Raw genomic sequence first — 16,444 nt, 5'->3', positions numbered from 1 at the left:
TCTCCACTCTCTCTAATGCTAATTCAGCAGTTACCACCTCCACCCAGAGCACTATTCCACTGTACAGCACCTCATACAGTCCTCTGTAGAGCTTCAGGGACCTTCAGCATTATTTTTACGTCCTCTGACCTTTTACATTTGACAAAGTAACTTGTGTTTAAAAAGATCAAATGAAGCTCCTTAGAAGGTCACTCAGTGCTCTATAGGGATCATTCAGGGGTACCTTGGAAAATGTAATGACGATAATGTCCCATTGGTCTTCGTGTAACCACCATAAACTGCTGTCAACAGTTCCTAATTAATTTGGACGGTTGTAAATCGGTGTAGTTAATCTGATAGTTATTACAAGTGAACTGATACAAATGATTGTATTCAAAAGAAATTTTTATTCACAAAAATACAATAAAAAAAAGAACAATTCAATTCAGACTCATATCTCAAAACGGTCTAAATGAAAATTCATAAATTTGCAGAGAAATACAGGGTGAGTGAAAAGTCACGGGACACTGTTTTATTTTATTATCGACTTTTATCTCTGGGGTCATCTCAAACAAATGGTGCATGCTGAGAAAATCCGCAACAAACACTACCTTCAGCACCACTTCGTGGAGACTTGTGACAGCATAAAAAGTAAAATAAAATTAAAATACAGCGTTGTATGACTTTTGACTCACCTTGGGCATTTCTGGTAAAAAAAATATAATTGGAGACAAATTAAGATTTGAGATTCAAACACATCTATTCCAGCTACAGATATGATGTTTACTAAAAGTGAAAAAATGAAATATTGAACTTTTAAGCAATTTAATCCTCTTTACTACTGACAGTTCAGGTTCATGCAAAAAACTATAAAGAACAGCTCAACAGAGTCCATCCACGCCAATTCTCTCTCTCTCTCAGTTCACAGCTGACCTAATATATCCTTACTGTGCTGTAAATCACTGAGAGATCTTCCACATCCCGAGTTGGTGGCCTGCAAAACAGAGTAGATGAAACTTTAACTTTTAATGTCTAAAAAGCAGAAGTTTAAAATTAGTTTCAGACCAAACCACAGCTTGACTCTTTCCCATCTCTAATGAACATGATCTCCACCACTCTACATTTATTTAACACACTCAGTGTTGATCCAGCAGATGATGCTGAGATGAGAACTGAATTAGTCAAACAGTCCAGAGACCTTTTTCTGATAAAACAGCAGCTGCACCTAAAACAAAGTTCTGCCTCTGAAATTTCACTGAAAATCAAGGTTTCTTCTATTATGCTCTTGTCAAACTGATCCAGATTGGCTGTAAAGAAATTTATCAAGCTAATTAACTGGCTGCTTGTTGCTAAGCAGTAAAGTGTAGGTTACTATTCAAGTAAACATTGAATTGCATAGATTGTCTTAAAGCATTCATTTGGTGTTTTCTTTTGATAATTCAACTGAAAATCACCAATTAGCTGGAATTAAACACAAACTGACCCCTGTTCTGAGGTGAAATCCTAGACATGTAGGTAACATTTACACCTAACAAGGTGTTAATTCACTCTGGGTATTGGTTAATGCATTAGTAATAAGCGGCCAGTTATGCAGAGTTACTGGTTTATTAAGGCCTAATAAAGGCTTTATGTATAGTGCTTAGGATTCACAATGCACAATGAGAAGCTAAAAGGAAATATTAATTTTAAGCTAAATTTAACATTTTATTTGAATGGCCCCATATAGATGATCTACAGATACTTGATGTATTAACACAGTTTTGGTGATCCTCATTACAGTTAGAGTTAAGTTTGGGAGAAGGTTTAGGATATTGTTAAAGTTGGGAGTCGGGGTTATATTTAGGGTAGCACTAAACTCCATTTCAAGTTCATTTGAATTGAATGCCAGACTGGGCATCTACAAAGCTTTTACAGTGGACTGTCAAAATAGAGTGTTACCAAACTTCACCTGGTCAACTTTAAATAAATAAAAGCTCAGTGAAACTCACCCAGTGACAGCAGGGTGGGGGAGGAATGTAACACTGGCATATTGGGGCTCCTCCTGCTGGTCAGTGCTGGTCACTTCATCATTCTGAACCCTGACTGTATCATGCAGAACATCAGCAGCTCCAGAGTCTGCAGAGTCAGCAGCCTGTGCAGGTCTGGATGTGCGGTGTGTAACGCTGGTGTAGAGGACACCATCCTGAGAGTGAAGAGTTCATGGAGAACAGTTTAAATGTCTAATGTTCTGGAAATGTGACAGAAAAGACCCTGGCAAACACTTTCTTGAAGATTCCCAAATTTAAATGCTGTTTTTTGTGATTCTCATATCATAAGCAAAATACAGGCTGCAGGGGAAACTGCCACATAACAGGTCCACTAGAATTATTTTATGGCATCATTAATTTTGAAATGAACTTACCTGGTTTGTCTCACTGTTATCAGTCCCAGGAGCTCTTTCCTTCATCCTGTGAAAACATGTACATTTACGATTACGGCATTTGGCAGACGCTCGTATCCAGAGTGATCGGTTCACACAGGTAGGTGAAGGTAGAGTTAGGAGTCTTGCCCAAGGACTCTTATTGGTATAGTATAGAGTGGTTCCCCAGGTGGGGAACTGAAGGCAGTAGTGTGACCCACTACACTATACCAAGCACTACAGGACTGAAAACAGGACAAAAGAGGAAGGCATTGTAAAGAAATCTCAAACAAGTAATTTTGTCAGAATATATAATTTTCTGCTATAATGAACTGACCTGCAGATGCAGATGAAGACGGTAAGAAGCAGACAGACAAAGCTTCCTCCTCCCACTGCAATCCAAACTGCAGACAAACACATCCCTAAAAAATGGGCCATTTCCATCACATTAGTCTGTAATTATTTTACAAGTGGACAGTGAAATACAATCTAGTTTATAGATCACAATGTGGTTTTACTTTGATTTATTCCATTACCTTGTTTTTTGTAAATATAGCTGAGGAATTTATAGTGAATTGAACAGTTAAACTCACATCCGACTCTGAGTCTGTGAGCAGTAGAGTTGAGGTGTTGAGATCCTCCTACAGCACAGCTATAACTGCCTGCATCCTCACTGCTGACCGTCTGCAGGTGGAGCTGGTTGTTCTTGATGGTCTTTGTGGTTAAAGGACATCCATTTTTGTACCAGATGAATGTTGGGTCAGTCAGACTGCAGGTGGTCTTACATGTCAGATCTACTGTTTGTCCCTCTGTCACTTCTTCAGGAGCTTCTACATGGAGTGCTAACATAATAAGAGGACCATCAGATTTGCAGAGAAAGGCTGTAAAGTCAGTGAACCTTATTCTTCAACGTCTTGCCACACAGTCACACCCAAAAGCTCTCATTACAGTCCTCCCTTCTTCAAAACAATCTGTGGCTTCTAGAATAAATAGACCTAGACAGAACAGAATAATGTATAATCCATCTATATTCATCAAATAAAAAACATTTTCCCCTCTACTGAGAATCTTAAGCATAGCACTTGAAAAATTATAGATAATACTACTATTAATTTTATCAGTTGCATCAAACCCATTCAAACTGCCTCTCTCAGATTCCATTTCATTACTTTTTTAAAATATAAAACACTATATTTAATCAATATTCAATCAATGTCAATACATGGTTTTTCATTCTGCTTTTGTCCGGAATCATAAGTAAACCTTGAATGAAAGTCTAGATAATTATTGTCTTCTTTTAAAATGCTCCTGTGAGGAGAGAGCCATCACACCCATATACTGTCTGGATTGAACTGGACTCCACAGAAGCTTCACATGTATATGGACTCCTGTTTCCACACTGTGGTGATTTGTTGCCCACTGGCTTTCAGTGTTTCAAATGTTACACATCAACTTTTACTGTAATAATGTTACTGTGCAGATTCAGGAAACTGTCATACGCTGACTAAACAAGCAGTGATTCGGGATCAGTTGATGGAGGAACTTAAACAAGAAGAAACAAGCACCTTCAGACAAGGACGTTATGTACACTATCTCAGAAAAGTGAGTAAACCCCTCCCATTTCTGCATATTATACCGTTTTAATGGGACAACACTACAGAAATGATATAAGTTAAAGTGGTCAGTGTGCAGCTTGTATAGCAGTGCAGATTTACTGTCCTCTGAAAAGAACTCAACACACAGATATTAATGTCTAAATAACTGGAAACACAAGTGAGTCCACCTCACTGCTTTAACCCTCTTGGGCTTGGAATTCACCACAGCTGCACAGGTTGCTTGTGGAATCCTCTTGCACTCCTCTATGGTGACATCATGGAGCTGGTGAATGTTAAACACCTTGCATTCCTCCACCTTCTGCTTGAGGATGCTCCACAGGTGCTCAATAGAGTTTGGGTCTGGAGACATACTTGTAGTTTCAGGCTGTTAGCAATCTTCTTATAGCCCAGGCGTCTTTGTGGAGAGCAATAATTCTATTTTTCACATCCCCAGAGATTCTTTGCCATGAGGTGTCATGTTGAATATCCAGTGGCCAATATGAGGGAATTGTACCCAAAACTTGTAACCAAACTTGTACAAAAATTGTAACCAAATTTAACAGCCCTGCTCCCCATTCACACCTGGATCCTTGTAACAAACAAGTCACATGACACCAGGGAGGGACAACGACACAATTGGGCACAATTTGGACGTTTACTGTGAGGTGGACTCACTTGTGGTGACAGCTATTTAGACATTAATGTCTGTGTGTTGTTCTTTTCAGAGGACAGTAAATCTGCACTGCTATACAAGCTGTACACTGACCACTTTAAGTTATATCCAAGTTTCATTTCAAGAGTGTCGTCCCATGAAAATCTATATTAAAATATTTGCAGACATGAGAGGGATGTGCTCATTTTTGTGAGATACTGTACATATAATTTGCAATAACACACCACAATTGAACATCATATCTACATGAGTTTCTTCTAAATTATATGTATGTGTTTGTAGTTACCCAGTAAACCAAAGGTATTCAGCAGCTCTTGAGTCATAGGGGGAGTTTGGGGTCAACCAGAAAGTGCACTGCTCCCCCTACTGTCCAAAGTTAAAATATATTTATATAGGTTAAAAAAATACTGTAAAATTGGGAAAATGAGAGAAAGGAGAATGTTTTTTTTTTCAGAATCATCTAATTGTGTAGTTGAACTATTTTCATAATATTGAATGCTTGAGTGGTAATATTGCAGATACAGATTCAGATTCCTTTACAGATATGCTAATCAGGCAAAACTAATGAATTTCAAAAACTTGGTTGAATTTGCATGCACTGGGTTTACCAATGGATTTACACATATGTAAATTTGATGATTAAAAGCCAAGGAAAGAACAAACAAAAAGAGAAAAAAATGTATCTAGTCAACATTTTTATACATCGTCCATTTAGCTTAATTTTTGTATCATCATTTTAATACACAGTAAAGTTGCAATTTTTGAGCCATGAGGTTTTTGTTCTAATGGCAATGTAATACTGTTTATAATGGTAATGCTGAACAGTGGGCTGATTAACTCACCTGTAACTCTGAGCTGAACTCCTGGACAACCTGTCCATCTTTCTTCTTCTACATTTGTTTTGATTCTGAAGCAGAACTGATGTTCATCCTTCTTCATCACATCACTCAGTTTGAGGGAGAAGTGTTTCTGATCATCAGTGAAAAACTCGACTCTGCCTGAATAAACTGGGTCTTTACTCAGATCAGTCAGCTCCACCCCTGGAACTGGGTCTATAGTCCAGAAAGTCTCTGTCACTGTGAGACCTTCTGGGTGAGTAAAAGTTGCATTCATAAACACTGTGGATCCTTTTAAAGCACAGATTTCCTGTTGGTTGTACTTCACACTCCACTCTGTTCCAAAAGCTCCTGAAACATATGATGCATGAAAGAGCTGATTACAGAATCTGGAGCCCACAAGACAGTCAAGAGTTACTGTAGCTTACAGCTTCACTTCTCTCCTCTCCAACTCCAGCAGCTACTCTACACCACTGAGCTGATTCTGAGAGAAACCACAAACCACAACACTGACTCACCAGCAGTCATGAGCAGAGAGACCAGAGGAAGAGGAGGAGCCGTTCTCAATGACCTCATCACAGCAGCCTGGAGGAGATTATTAGTTAATGACATTATTAAATGAAATGTTTCCAGATCTTCATCTTCCTTAAGAGGTTAAACACTTTTATTGCTGATGTGAAAATGAAGTCTGTGTTTTATTTAATCAGATCTTATTTTTTCAGTAACTGTGTGGTTTGATGACCTGACTGAGGAAAAAAGCTTATTATATTATGAAGACAGCTGCATATTAACAGAATTTACTTAAACATCTCAGAGTATTTATGACCTGCAGCTTCTAAATGAGGTGGAGTTATTGTTGAGCTACATGGAGCATCTTCTTCATTTGGAGCGTTTCTTTGTCCATGCAGTAAACTGAACTACAAAAGGAAGTAACAAAAGAACCCACATGGACATCTAAAGAACTGCAGGCCTCGCATGCCTCAGTTAGGATCAATGTACACGATCCCACAACACAAAAAGAAACTGGACAAAAACATCCTCCCATGGCAGAGCTGCAAGGCACAAGATCAACCTTGACCAAAAAGAACACAAAGTCTCATCTGGCATTTGCCAAAAACCATCTCGATGACCCAAAGACTTTTGGGATAATGTTCTGTGGACTGGTGAAGTCAAAAGTTGCACCTTTTAGAAGATGTGCTCCCTGTTACTTCTGACATAAAGCTAACACTACATTCCACCATGAGTACATCATACCAACAGCCAAACATGACTGTGGTAGTGTGATGGTCAAATCCATTCTCTCAGAAACTGCTAAATATATTCAGAAACAAAGAAATGTTGATGTTTTAGTGGAATCAATGGGCCTATAAATTGTGTTCCTACCCATAAACTTATGGGTACCCATAAAATATTCTGTAGTAAGGAAAACATCTTACCGTTCTGTACTGAGGCTCAACTCCAATGTCCAGATGATAAATGGTGCGAACAGAGACAGCGCCGAGATGTAAAACTAGGTGTGGTTAACATGTGCATCTATAAGCTACTGCCCTTAGTTGAAATACCCAGTTATAAATATGCTTCGTTTTTTCTTATGGAAGACAAAGGTTTTGAATAAAGCTTTAGGTTCATAAATACATTGATCATGTAAAAGCTGTATTTTCTGTTTGTGTTGTCTTTATCTTATAAGAACGTTAGTTAGAAGATCTGAAATGTTTAAATATAAAGAATTCAGGTGAGGTGTAAAGACCTTTCACAGCACTGTGCCTACAGTACCTTTACTCAGAGAACCTAATTGTTTCAAAATCCATTCCCTCAGAAACTACTAAATATACTCAGAAATAAAGAAACCTAGATTTTTTAATGGAATCAGTGAAGCTCTAAATTACCTTCCCCCTCATAAACTTAAAGAAAAACATCTTACCGTTCTGTACTGAGGCTCAACTCCAACGTCCAGATGATAAATGGTGCGAAAAGAGACAGCGCCGAGATGTAAAACTAGGTGTGGTTAACATATGCATCTATAAGCTACTGCCCTTAGTTGAAATACCCAGTTATAAATATGCTTCTTCCTGTCAAAGACTGCAAGTGCCTTTCTTGGTCACAGCAAGAGATAAAGTTCATCTTAACCTCCTGCAAAGTCTGAGCGACCTCAGTAACTGATTTTAAAGTTGTTTAAACTTGTATATTTAAAGGACTTGCATTTCTAACAATAAAGTTTATTATGATGTGTTCCATGGAGATCACTGGCTGCTCTAGCTTGCAGGAATTTATCCAGCTCCTCCTCTTCTCCTGCTATTGTATGAAGCAGTAATGATCAGTGGTGTGTTTATCAGAGCTGATCTCAGTAGTGTTACCCAGCTGATAGAATAAACACCATCAGATCATCTGAAGAACAGAGGGAGTGAATCTGCTGCAGGTTCCAGTACCATGATAAGAGTTGGTCCACTACTATATCAGCACAAGTAAAGGTTATTAAGACCTCAGATCTGGCGAGGGTCAGTGAGGGACAGCAACCTGATATATTTCACTTTTCAAAATGAAGGAATACATGAAGACAAACCTGTTTATGAGCTACAGCAATGAAACAAAATGCTTACAACTTTTTATTTGCTATCTTCACACGGAGATTCATGTATAAAACTATTCCATCTCTTATAACTGACTGATGATGCAGCTTCATCACTTTACTCTGGCAGCTTGGTAGGTAGTGAACTAAAGGTTACACATCGAGCGAGAACAAAACTAAAACACAATGCACTGCAGTTCTAAAGAAAAGTAGGACTTAAGGTCATCGCTGGCCCCTGGACTGTCTATCTTCAGTTTGTGAGTAAACAGGAAGGTGATGCGGTTTTATCTGCTGTGTGAAGTTTGAGACTTAAACTGTGTTAACGTCCTCATGCAGTCATGCAGAATTTAATTAGAGATAAGAGACCACAGAGAACCCAATGCTGATGTATTTCAGTGAAAAAAGCACCTTTAAAAAAACACAAAACACTTGAAACTTGTGTATAAAATATGTCCCCTCCATGGTCAATAGTTGATGCAAATGGAACAGATGATGGGTCGGGGGGGTCTCAGAATCTGGAGTCATTTTACAAAATCTCTTTGGAGGGTCTTGAGATAAAAACAAGACTATTTTTATGATGACTGCAGGTTTTGGCAGTAAATAAGTTGGCAGGTAAACAATGTTTTTTGTTTTGTTTTGTTTTGCTATACATTTGTAAAAACAGGTGGCCTTGCATATCAGGACTGGACTGCACACTTGCCAGTTTATCAACTGGACTCCTTCGCTACAGGACTGTGCTGTTATAATATTTGCAGAATGTCTTTTTTTTCCCTTGAAAAAAGACGTTGTGTGGATAGCAGCATATGTTTTATCATTTTTTTTATCATTTTATCATTTTATTTGTATATTTAAAGGACTTGCATTTCTAACAATAAAGTTTATTATGATGTGTTCCATGGAGATCACTGGCTGCTCCAGCTTGCAGGACTTTGCAGGAATCTAACAGCAGTAAAACAAGTTAAGTTTTTGGAAGAGACTTCAGGTGGACAAAAGACAGAGTGAATATAAATATTCACTTCAGAAACAAAACATTAAAAAAAAACAATAAAAACAGTTTCTCCATTCAGGTGTCTGTTCAGTATCTGTATTGTCAATTTAAGAGACAGTAGCGTTTGATATCATCATACAGTCAAACACAATTCTTTAGAGTTAAGAGAACACAGATGTAAAATGCTAAATTAGTATGTAGTAAAAGAAGAAAAAAAAGAGGAAAAGAAGAAAAAAAGAAAATTCATGAGACAATTCAGGGGGTGGGGGGATGGGGGGGGGTCTATATCAATGCAAATGCAACAGCTAAATTGAATCCTCAGAAAACATTTTTTTACCTCTTCAAGTTGACCACCAAGATAAATGGAACCACTTCACAAGGATGTGTAGTTTAATATATTTTATTATAGAGAAAAATACCATCATTAACATACAGAGATGCAGTGTGAATGTGGTGAGAACACAATTCAGATCACTAACAGCCTCACACTGAGCTCAACATACTGAGAATAAGAGCTGATACACAACATTTATATCAGAATGATTTCAGCTCTTAGCATTTCATACTCTACATAGAGAAAACACTGCACTAAATCACACAGAGATGATTATATTTACAAAGTAGGAAAAGCTTTTCACATTCTAGCAGATATTTAGATTTCTGAAAATTAAAAACGTTGTTAAAATATGAGGCTTTAATATAACGGTTTGGCATTATAATAGAACATTTTTTTTTGAAAATTTGAAAATATCTACATAGAGTTAAAAGTAAATACAGAGAAGCAACTTTGTTTTTGTATTTAAATCTTAGCAGGAACTCAGAGTTTAAAAGCTAAAATAAAGAGATCATCACGTTTTCTTCATAAAGAAGTGACACAGAGTCAGACATTGAAGTCTATCTCCAAATAATTAGAGCTCCAGAAACACTGAGCTCACAGACATCATAGAGAAACATGAACAACAAAGAGACAAACTGAGATCAGACACCTGCAAACACAGTTCAATACAACATCCTTAGTCTTAGTCCTAATCCACCTTGTTCACTCACACTGGATCATAATGAAGGGATGTAAAGTGAATCCACGGTATATGGAGTTTATCACCTTCTCTGTTACTGAGGATCACAGTTTAATGTGTAGAACTCACTGTTAGAGGGTCTAGAGCTGTGTATGGGTCATCAGGAGAACTGGACAGAGGGTCTAGAGCTGTGTATGGGCCATCAGGCGAACTGGACTGATGGTCCAGAGCTGTGTACGTGCCATCAGGAGAACTGGACTAAGGGTCTGGAATTGTGTACGGGTCATCATGAGAGCTGGACTGAGGGTCCAGAGCTATGTACGGGTCATCAGGAGGGCCGGACTGAACAGTCTGTGTGAGGGAAAGAGAGAATGAAGCAGAGGAGGAGAAATGAAGAAGGTAGGAGTTCTTCACAGATCTAGAGGGAGGATTTGTGAGGAGACACTTACTGCAATTGTGTGGTACACATCATCAGAGGACCTGGCTGAGGGACGAAGAGCTGTGTACGGGTCGTTCTTAGCATTAGGGTCAGCGTTCTGGACAGAGGATGGGTAGAGAAGGTGTAGAGAGACTGAAGGAGTTTTGGGGTCATTAAATAAGTTTACTGTAAGAACTTTCACTGAAGAAGAGAAAATAAACCTCATCATGATTTACTGACTAAGAACTGAAGCTCTGTAGCTTCAAACAGCACCACAACCTCCTCACAGGTACCTCCTAGACACATCCTTACTGCTTTAGTCTTATTGCCATCTAGTGAAAATGTTTTGTAATTACATCCATATTTTACCAGCTCAAAGGATTGATCAATGATACCTGGAGATCTGTTAAGGCTCACCTCATAGTCAAAATCCTTTAGGTTTCTGTTATGCCTTTTGCACCTGAAGAATAGAAACATCTGTATTATTATTGTTTATCAGAAATCCAGACTATTTCTATGAAAAAGAAATAACAATGAATTTAGTTTTGACCCGTACTGTGTTTCATGAAGAAAGAGCAAAGCCATCGTGAAGCTAGAATTTTCTTTTTTCTATTAATTTTCTATTTTTGATATGGCCATGAAATTCCAGAACAATGACTAAAATGAAGCTTATTTTCAGTTTTGTAACAAGAGTTACGATTATATTTCGGGTTCAGTTTTGATTTCATAGATTGTTTTATGCTCTACTTCACGTTAATTTGCATTTAATATATTTTTACCTAAATGTGACTTAAACCCAGACCAAGCATCCATCTAAAAAGCATCCATAGTGGACCATCAAAATAGGGCGTTACTGAACTTCAACTGGGCAGCTTTAAATAAAAGCTCAGTGAAACTCACCCAGTGGCAGCAGTGTAGCGGAGGAAGGTAACACTGGCATATGACCCCTGCTGGTCAGTGCTGGTCACTTCATCATACAGAACATCAGCAGCTCCAGAGTCAGCAGAGTCAGCAGCCTGTACAGGTCTCGATGTGCTGGGTGTAACGCTGGTGTAGAGGACATCATCCTGAGGGTGAAGAGTTCATGGAGAACAGTTTAAATGTCTAATGTTCTGGAAATGTGACAGAAAAGACCCTGGCAAACACTTTCTTGAAGATTCCCAATTTTTTTTTTCTGATTCTCATATCATAAACAAATACTGGCTGCAGGGGAAACTGCCACATAACAGGTCCACTAGAATTATTTTATGGCATCATTAATTTTGAAATGAACTTACCTGGTTTGTCTCACTGTTATCAGTTCCAGGAGCTCTTTCCTTCATCCTGTGAAAACATTTACATTTACAATTACGGCATTTGGCAGACGCTCGTATCCAGAGTGATCAGTTCACACAGGTAGGTGAAGGTAGAGTTAGGAGTCTTGCCCAAGGACTCTTATTGGTATAGTATAGAGTGGTTCCCCAGGTGGGGAACTGAAGGCAGTAGTGTGACCCACTACACTATACCAAGCACTACAGGACTGAAAACAGGACAAAAGAGGAAGGCATTGTAAAGAAATCTCAAACAAGTCATTTTGTCAGAATATATAATTTTCTGCTATAATGAACTGACCTGCAGATGCAGGTGAAGACGGTAAGAAGCAGACAGACAAAGCTTCCTCCTCCCACTGCAATCCAAACTGCAGACAAACACATCCCTAAAAAATGGGCCATTTCCATCACATTAGTCTGTAGTTATTTTACAAGTGGACAATGAAATACAATCTAGTTTATAGATCACAATGTGGTTTTACTTTGATTTATTCCATTACCTTGTTTTTTGTAAATATAGCTGAGGAATTTATAGTGAATTAATAGTTTTAATATGAATATTTATAGTGATAAAACAACATGAATATTCAGAGCAGTCATGAATAAACATGACTCTGAATCCAGAGCTGTGTCTTATAGCTGGACAATGGGATGATTAACTCACCTGTAACTCTGAGCTGAACTCCAGGAACACCTGTCCATCTTTCTTCTTTTACATTTGTTATGATTCTGAAACAGAACTGATGTTCATCCTTCTTCATCACATCACTCAGTTTGAGGGAGAAGCGTTTCTGATCGTCAATGAAAAACTCGACTCTGCCTGAATAATCTGGGTCTTTACTCAGATCAGTCGGCTCCACACCCTCAACTGGGTCTATGCCCCAGAAAGTCTCCATCACTGTGAGATTTTCTGGGAGAGTAAAAGTTCCGTTCATAAACACTGTGGATCCATTTAAAGCACAGAGTTCCTGTTGGTTGTACTTCACACTCCACTCTGTTCCAAAAGCTCCTGAAACATATGATGAATGAAAGAGCTGATTACAGAGTCTGGAGCCCATAAGACAGTCAGAGTTACTGTAGCTTACAGCTTCACTTCTCTCCTCTCCAACTCCAGCAGCTACTCTACACCACTGAGCTGATTCTGAGAGAAACCACAAACCACAACAAACACTGACTCACCAGCAGTCATGAGCAGAAAGACCAGAGGAAGAGGAGGAGCCGTTCTCAATGACCTCATCACAGCAGCCTGGAGATTATTAGTTAATGACAGTTGAGATGAAATGTTTCTACATCATAATTTAACTTCTGTAAGAGGTTAAATATTTATTACACTTAAGTCTTCATTTGCAACAGTGCAGATTCTCAGAAAAACAGTACTGAACATTCACTGGGCTGGAACCCTTAAGGGGTCAGTGCTATTGAAAGTGTTTGCCCGTTCCCAAACTTCCATCAACTGACTTTTAATATTAGACAAAGATAACCCAAGTAAGCAAAAATACTGTTTTTAAATTGTGATTGCACTTTTAAAGGAAAATAGATGCAAAACAATGTCTTTGAAATCTGTACATCTGGAAAGGGTTACAAAGCCATGGTTCAGGCTCTGCGACTCCAGTGAACCACAGTGAGAGCTATTTTTCACAAATGGAGAAAACTTGGAACATTAGTAAACTTTCCCAGGAGTGGCTGGCCTCCCAAATCTATACTAATAGCACACTGACACCAGGAGGTCACAAGATAACCCTGAGGAACATCTAAAGAACTGCAGGCCCCACATGCCTCAGTTAAGGTCAATGTACACAAATCCACAATTAGAAAGAATTTGGGCTAAAATGGGATCCATAGGATGAGCTGCAAGGCACAAGATCAACTTTGACCAAAAAGAACACAAAAACATCTGGCATTTGCCAAAAACATCTCGATGACCCAAAGACGTTTGAGATAATGTTTTGTGGACTGGTGAAGTCAAAAATGAAATCTTTTAGAAGATGTGCTCCCTGTTACTTCTGGCATAAAGCTAACACTACATTCCACCATGAGTACATCATACCAACAGCCAAACATGACTGTGGTAGTGTGATGATCTGTAGCTGCTTTGTTTCTGCAGGACCTGGACGACTTGCCGTAATTGATGGAACCACGAATTCTGCTCTCTATCAGAAAATCCTGAAGAAAAATGTCAGCTTGTCAGTCTGTGACCCACATCTCAAGCACAGTTGGGTTATCCAGCAAGACAATGATCCTAAGCACACAAACAAGTCCACCTCTGAATGGCCCAAAAGAAAGAAAATGAAAGTTTTGAAGTAGGCAAGTCAAAGTCTTAAGCTGAACGCCATTGAGATGCTGCGGCAAGACCTTAAACAGGCAGTTCATGCTTGAAAACCCCTCCAATATAGCAGAATTAAAAGTATTCTGCAAAGGAGAGTGGGCCAAAGTTTCTCCACTGTGATGTAAAAGAATCATTGCAAGTTATCACAAATGTTTGATTGCCGTTGTTAGTGCTAAGGATTGGGGGGGCAGTTCTTTTTTTCTCATGGAAGACAAAGGTTTTGAATAAAGCTTTAGGTTCATAAATGCATTGATCATGTAAAAGCTGTATTTTCTGTTTGTGTTGTCTTTATCTTATAAGAACATTAGTTAGAAGATCTGAAATGTATAAATATAAAGAATTCAGGTGAAGTGTAAAGACCTTTCACAGCACTGTGCCTACAGTACCTTTACTCAGAGAACCTAATTGTTTCAAAATCCATTCCCTCAGAAACTACTAAATATACTCAGAAATAAAGAAACCTAGATTTTTTAATGGAATCCGTGAAGCTCTAAATTACCTTCCCACTCATAAACTTAAAGAAAAACATCTTACCGTTCTGTACTGAGGCTCAACTCCAACGTCCAGATGATAAATGGTGCGAACAGAGACAGCGCCGAGATGTAAAACTAGGTGTGGTTAACATATGCATCTATAAGCTACTGCCCTTAGTTGAAATACCCAGTTATAAATATGCTTCTTCCTGTCAAAGACTGCAAGTGCCTTTCTTGGTCACAGCAAGAGATAAAGTTCATCTTAACCTCCTGCAAAGTCTGAGTGACCTCAGTAACTGACTTTAAAGTTGTTTAAACTTGTATATTTAAAGGACTTGCATTTCTAACAATAAAGTTTATTATGATGTTTTCCATGGAGATCACTGGCTGCTCCAGCTTGCAGGACTTTATCCAGCTCCTCCTCTTCTCCTGCTGCTGTATGAAGCAGTCATGAGCACTGGTGTGTTTATCAGAGCTGATCTCAGTACAGTGTTACCCAGTTGATAGAATAAACACCATCAGTGTTTATTTTCAAAACTGCTTGTAAACTTTTTATTTTATTTGAAAATTATGTATAACATTTCTCCATCTGGTATAACTGACTGACACAGCTTCAGTACTTTACTCTGCCAGCTTGAGTGTTAGGAAACTAAAGGCTGCACAGCTCGAGAGAACAAAAATGAACACAATGCACTGCAGTTCTAAAAAAACTAGGGCTTAAGGTCATCGCTGGCCTCTGGACTGTCTGCAGTTTGTGAGTAAACAGGAAGGCAATGCAGTTTTGACTGCTGTGTGAAATTAAAAACTTAAACGATGTTACGTCCTCATGCAGTCACGCACTTTCATTAGACTTCAGACTAAACTGCTGATGTATTTAAGTGAATACAATGAAACAAAGACTCTTGAAACTTGTGTAGAAAATGTGTCACCTACATGATCTGTTAAATGGTGAGTGGATGACCTGCCTACACAAAAATCATGGGGGGGGCTCCATGGTCAATAGTTGATGCAAATGGAACAGATGATGGGGGTTCTTATAAAACATTCAATCTGTTTTATCTGCAGAAAATGACTAAATATCTGGAGCCATTTTACAAGGCCTCTTTTGGAGGGTCTTAAAAAGATAAAAACAAAACTATTGCTATGATGACTGAAGTTTTTAGTAGTAAATTAGAAAATTAGTAAATTAGTTAGAAAGTGTTTTTTTTTCCTTTGCATATCAAGTCTGGACTGCACACAGGACAGTTTAGCACCTGGACTCTTTTACCACAAAGCCATGCTGTTATTGTTACGGGATGGCGGGGAGCCATCCGAAGTGCAGAACTGAAAGCCAGAAGGAAAAAAAAGGGGAGTAAGGAGATTTATTGCAAATGGGGTAAGCCAGAGCCAGGTTCAAACCGCCACTATACCGATCAGCAGTCAGTGGTGTTAGCGCTGCACGACCAGGATGCACAAGCAACCCTGGTTGAAGCCCTTCAAGGAAGGGAAAAAAAAGAAGGTGGGAACATTAAACAATAGGACACTAGAAGCAGCGTGCTCAAACAAAGGCCGAGTTAGAAAGGTGAAATAAAAGATAACGAGAACGCAAAAGACATTTCCACTGTAATTATGACGGGAAGGCAGACTTTATGCTTCACTCCTTTTTGTATGGCTTGGAATTTTTTTTTTTTTTGGTGAGTAATTTGGGGGCAATTACTCTCTTTTTTTTCCAGCCCTCTTCTTCTCTCTTTTTATGTTTTGGGACAATTTCTTTTCTCAGCCCTCTTTTTCTCTCTTCATTTTTGGGGCAGTTTCTTTTTTTTGTCTTTTCAACGTACCATACTGGTCACCCCTCTATGGAGGTTTGACAAACATTACTGTTTGCCA

The 16,444-nt window shown here is 38.6% G+C and overlaps 1 protein-coding gene across 1 annotated transcript; it reads right to left on the bottom strand.

Moving 5' to 3' along the window:
• Window positions 1-1,963: 1,963 nt before the first annotated feature.
• LOC119264697 (CD276 antigen homolog) lies at window positions 1,964-6,012 on the bottom strand. Its single transcript, XM_037543328.1, has 6 exons — window positions 6,000-6,012; window positions 5,488-5,832; window positions 2,971-3,219; window positions 2,715-2,781; window positions 2,381-2,426; window positions 1,964-2,161 (listed from the first exon to the last, which is right to left on the bottom strand). The coding sequence occupies exons 1-6, from the start codon at window positions 6,007-6,009 to the stop codon at window positions 1,964-1,966; spliced, it is 915 nt and encodes a 304-aa protein (XP_037399225.1). The 5' UTR covers window positions 6,010-6,012.
• Between the last annotated feature and the right edge of the window lie 10,432 nt (window positions 6,013-16,444).

The sequence above is a fragment of the Pygocentrus nattereri genome, chromosome 12, assembly GCF_015220715.1.
Source record: "Pygocentrus nattereri isolate fPygNat1 chromosome 12, fPygNat1.pri, whole genome shotgun sequence".
NCBI classification, from domain to species: domain Eukaryota; kingdom Metazoa; phylum Chordata; class Actinopteri; order Characiformes; family Serrasalmidae; genus Pygocentrus; species Pygocentrus nattereri.
This window is presented reverse-complemented; position numbering and strand designations above follow the sequence as displayed.

Excerpts from the sequence above, each read along its gene's own strand:
- LOC119264697 (XM_037543328.1), bottom strand. Across the intron at positions 3,220-5,487 it reads AGTTCAGCTCAGAGTTACAG|CACTCCATGTAGAAGCTCCT; the intron begins GTGAGTTAATCA and ends TTATTATGTTAG. Across the intron at positions 2,427-2,714 it reads GTCTTCATCTGCATCTGCAG|GATGAAGGAAAGAGCTCCTG; the intron begins GTCAGTTCATTA and ends ATGTTTTCACAG.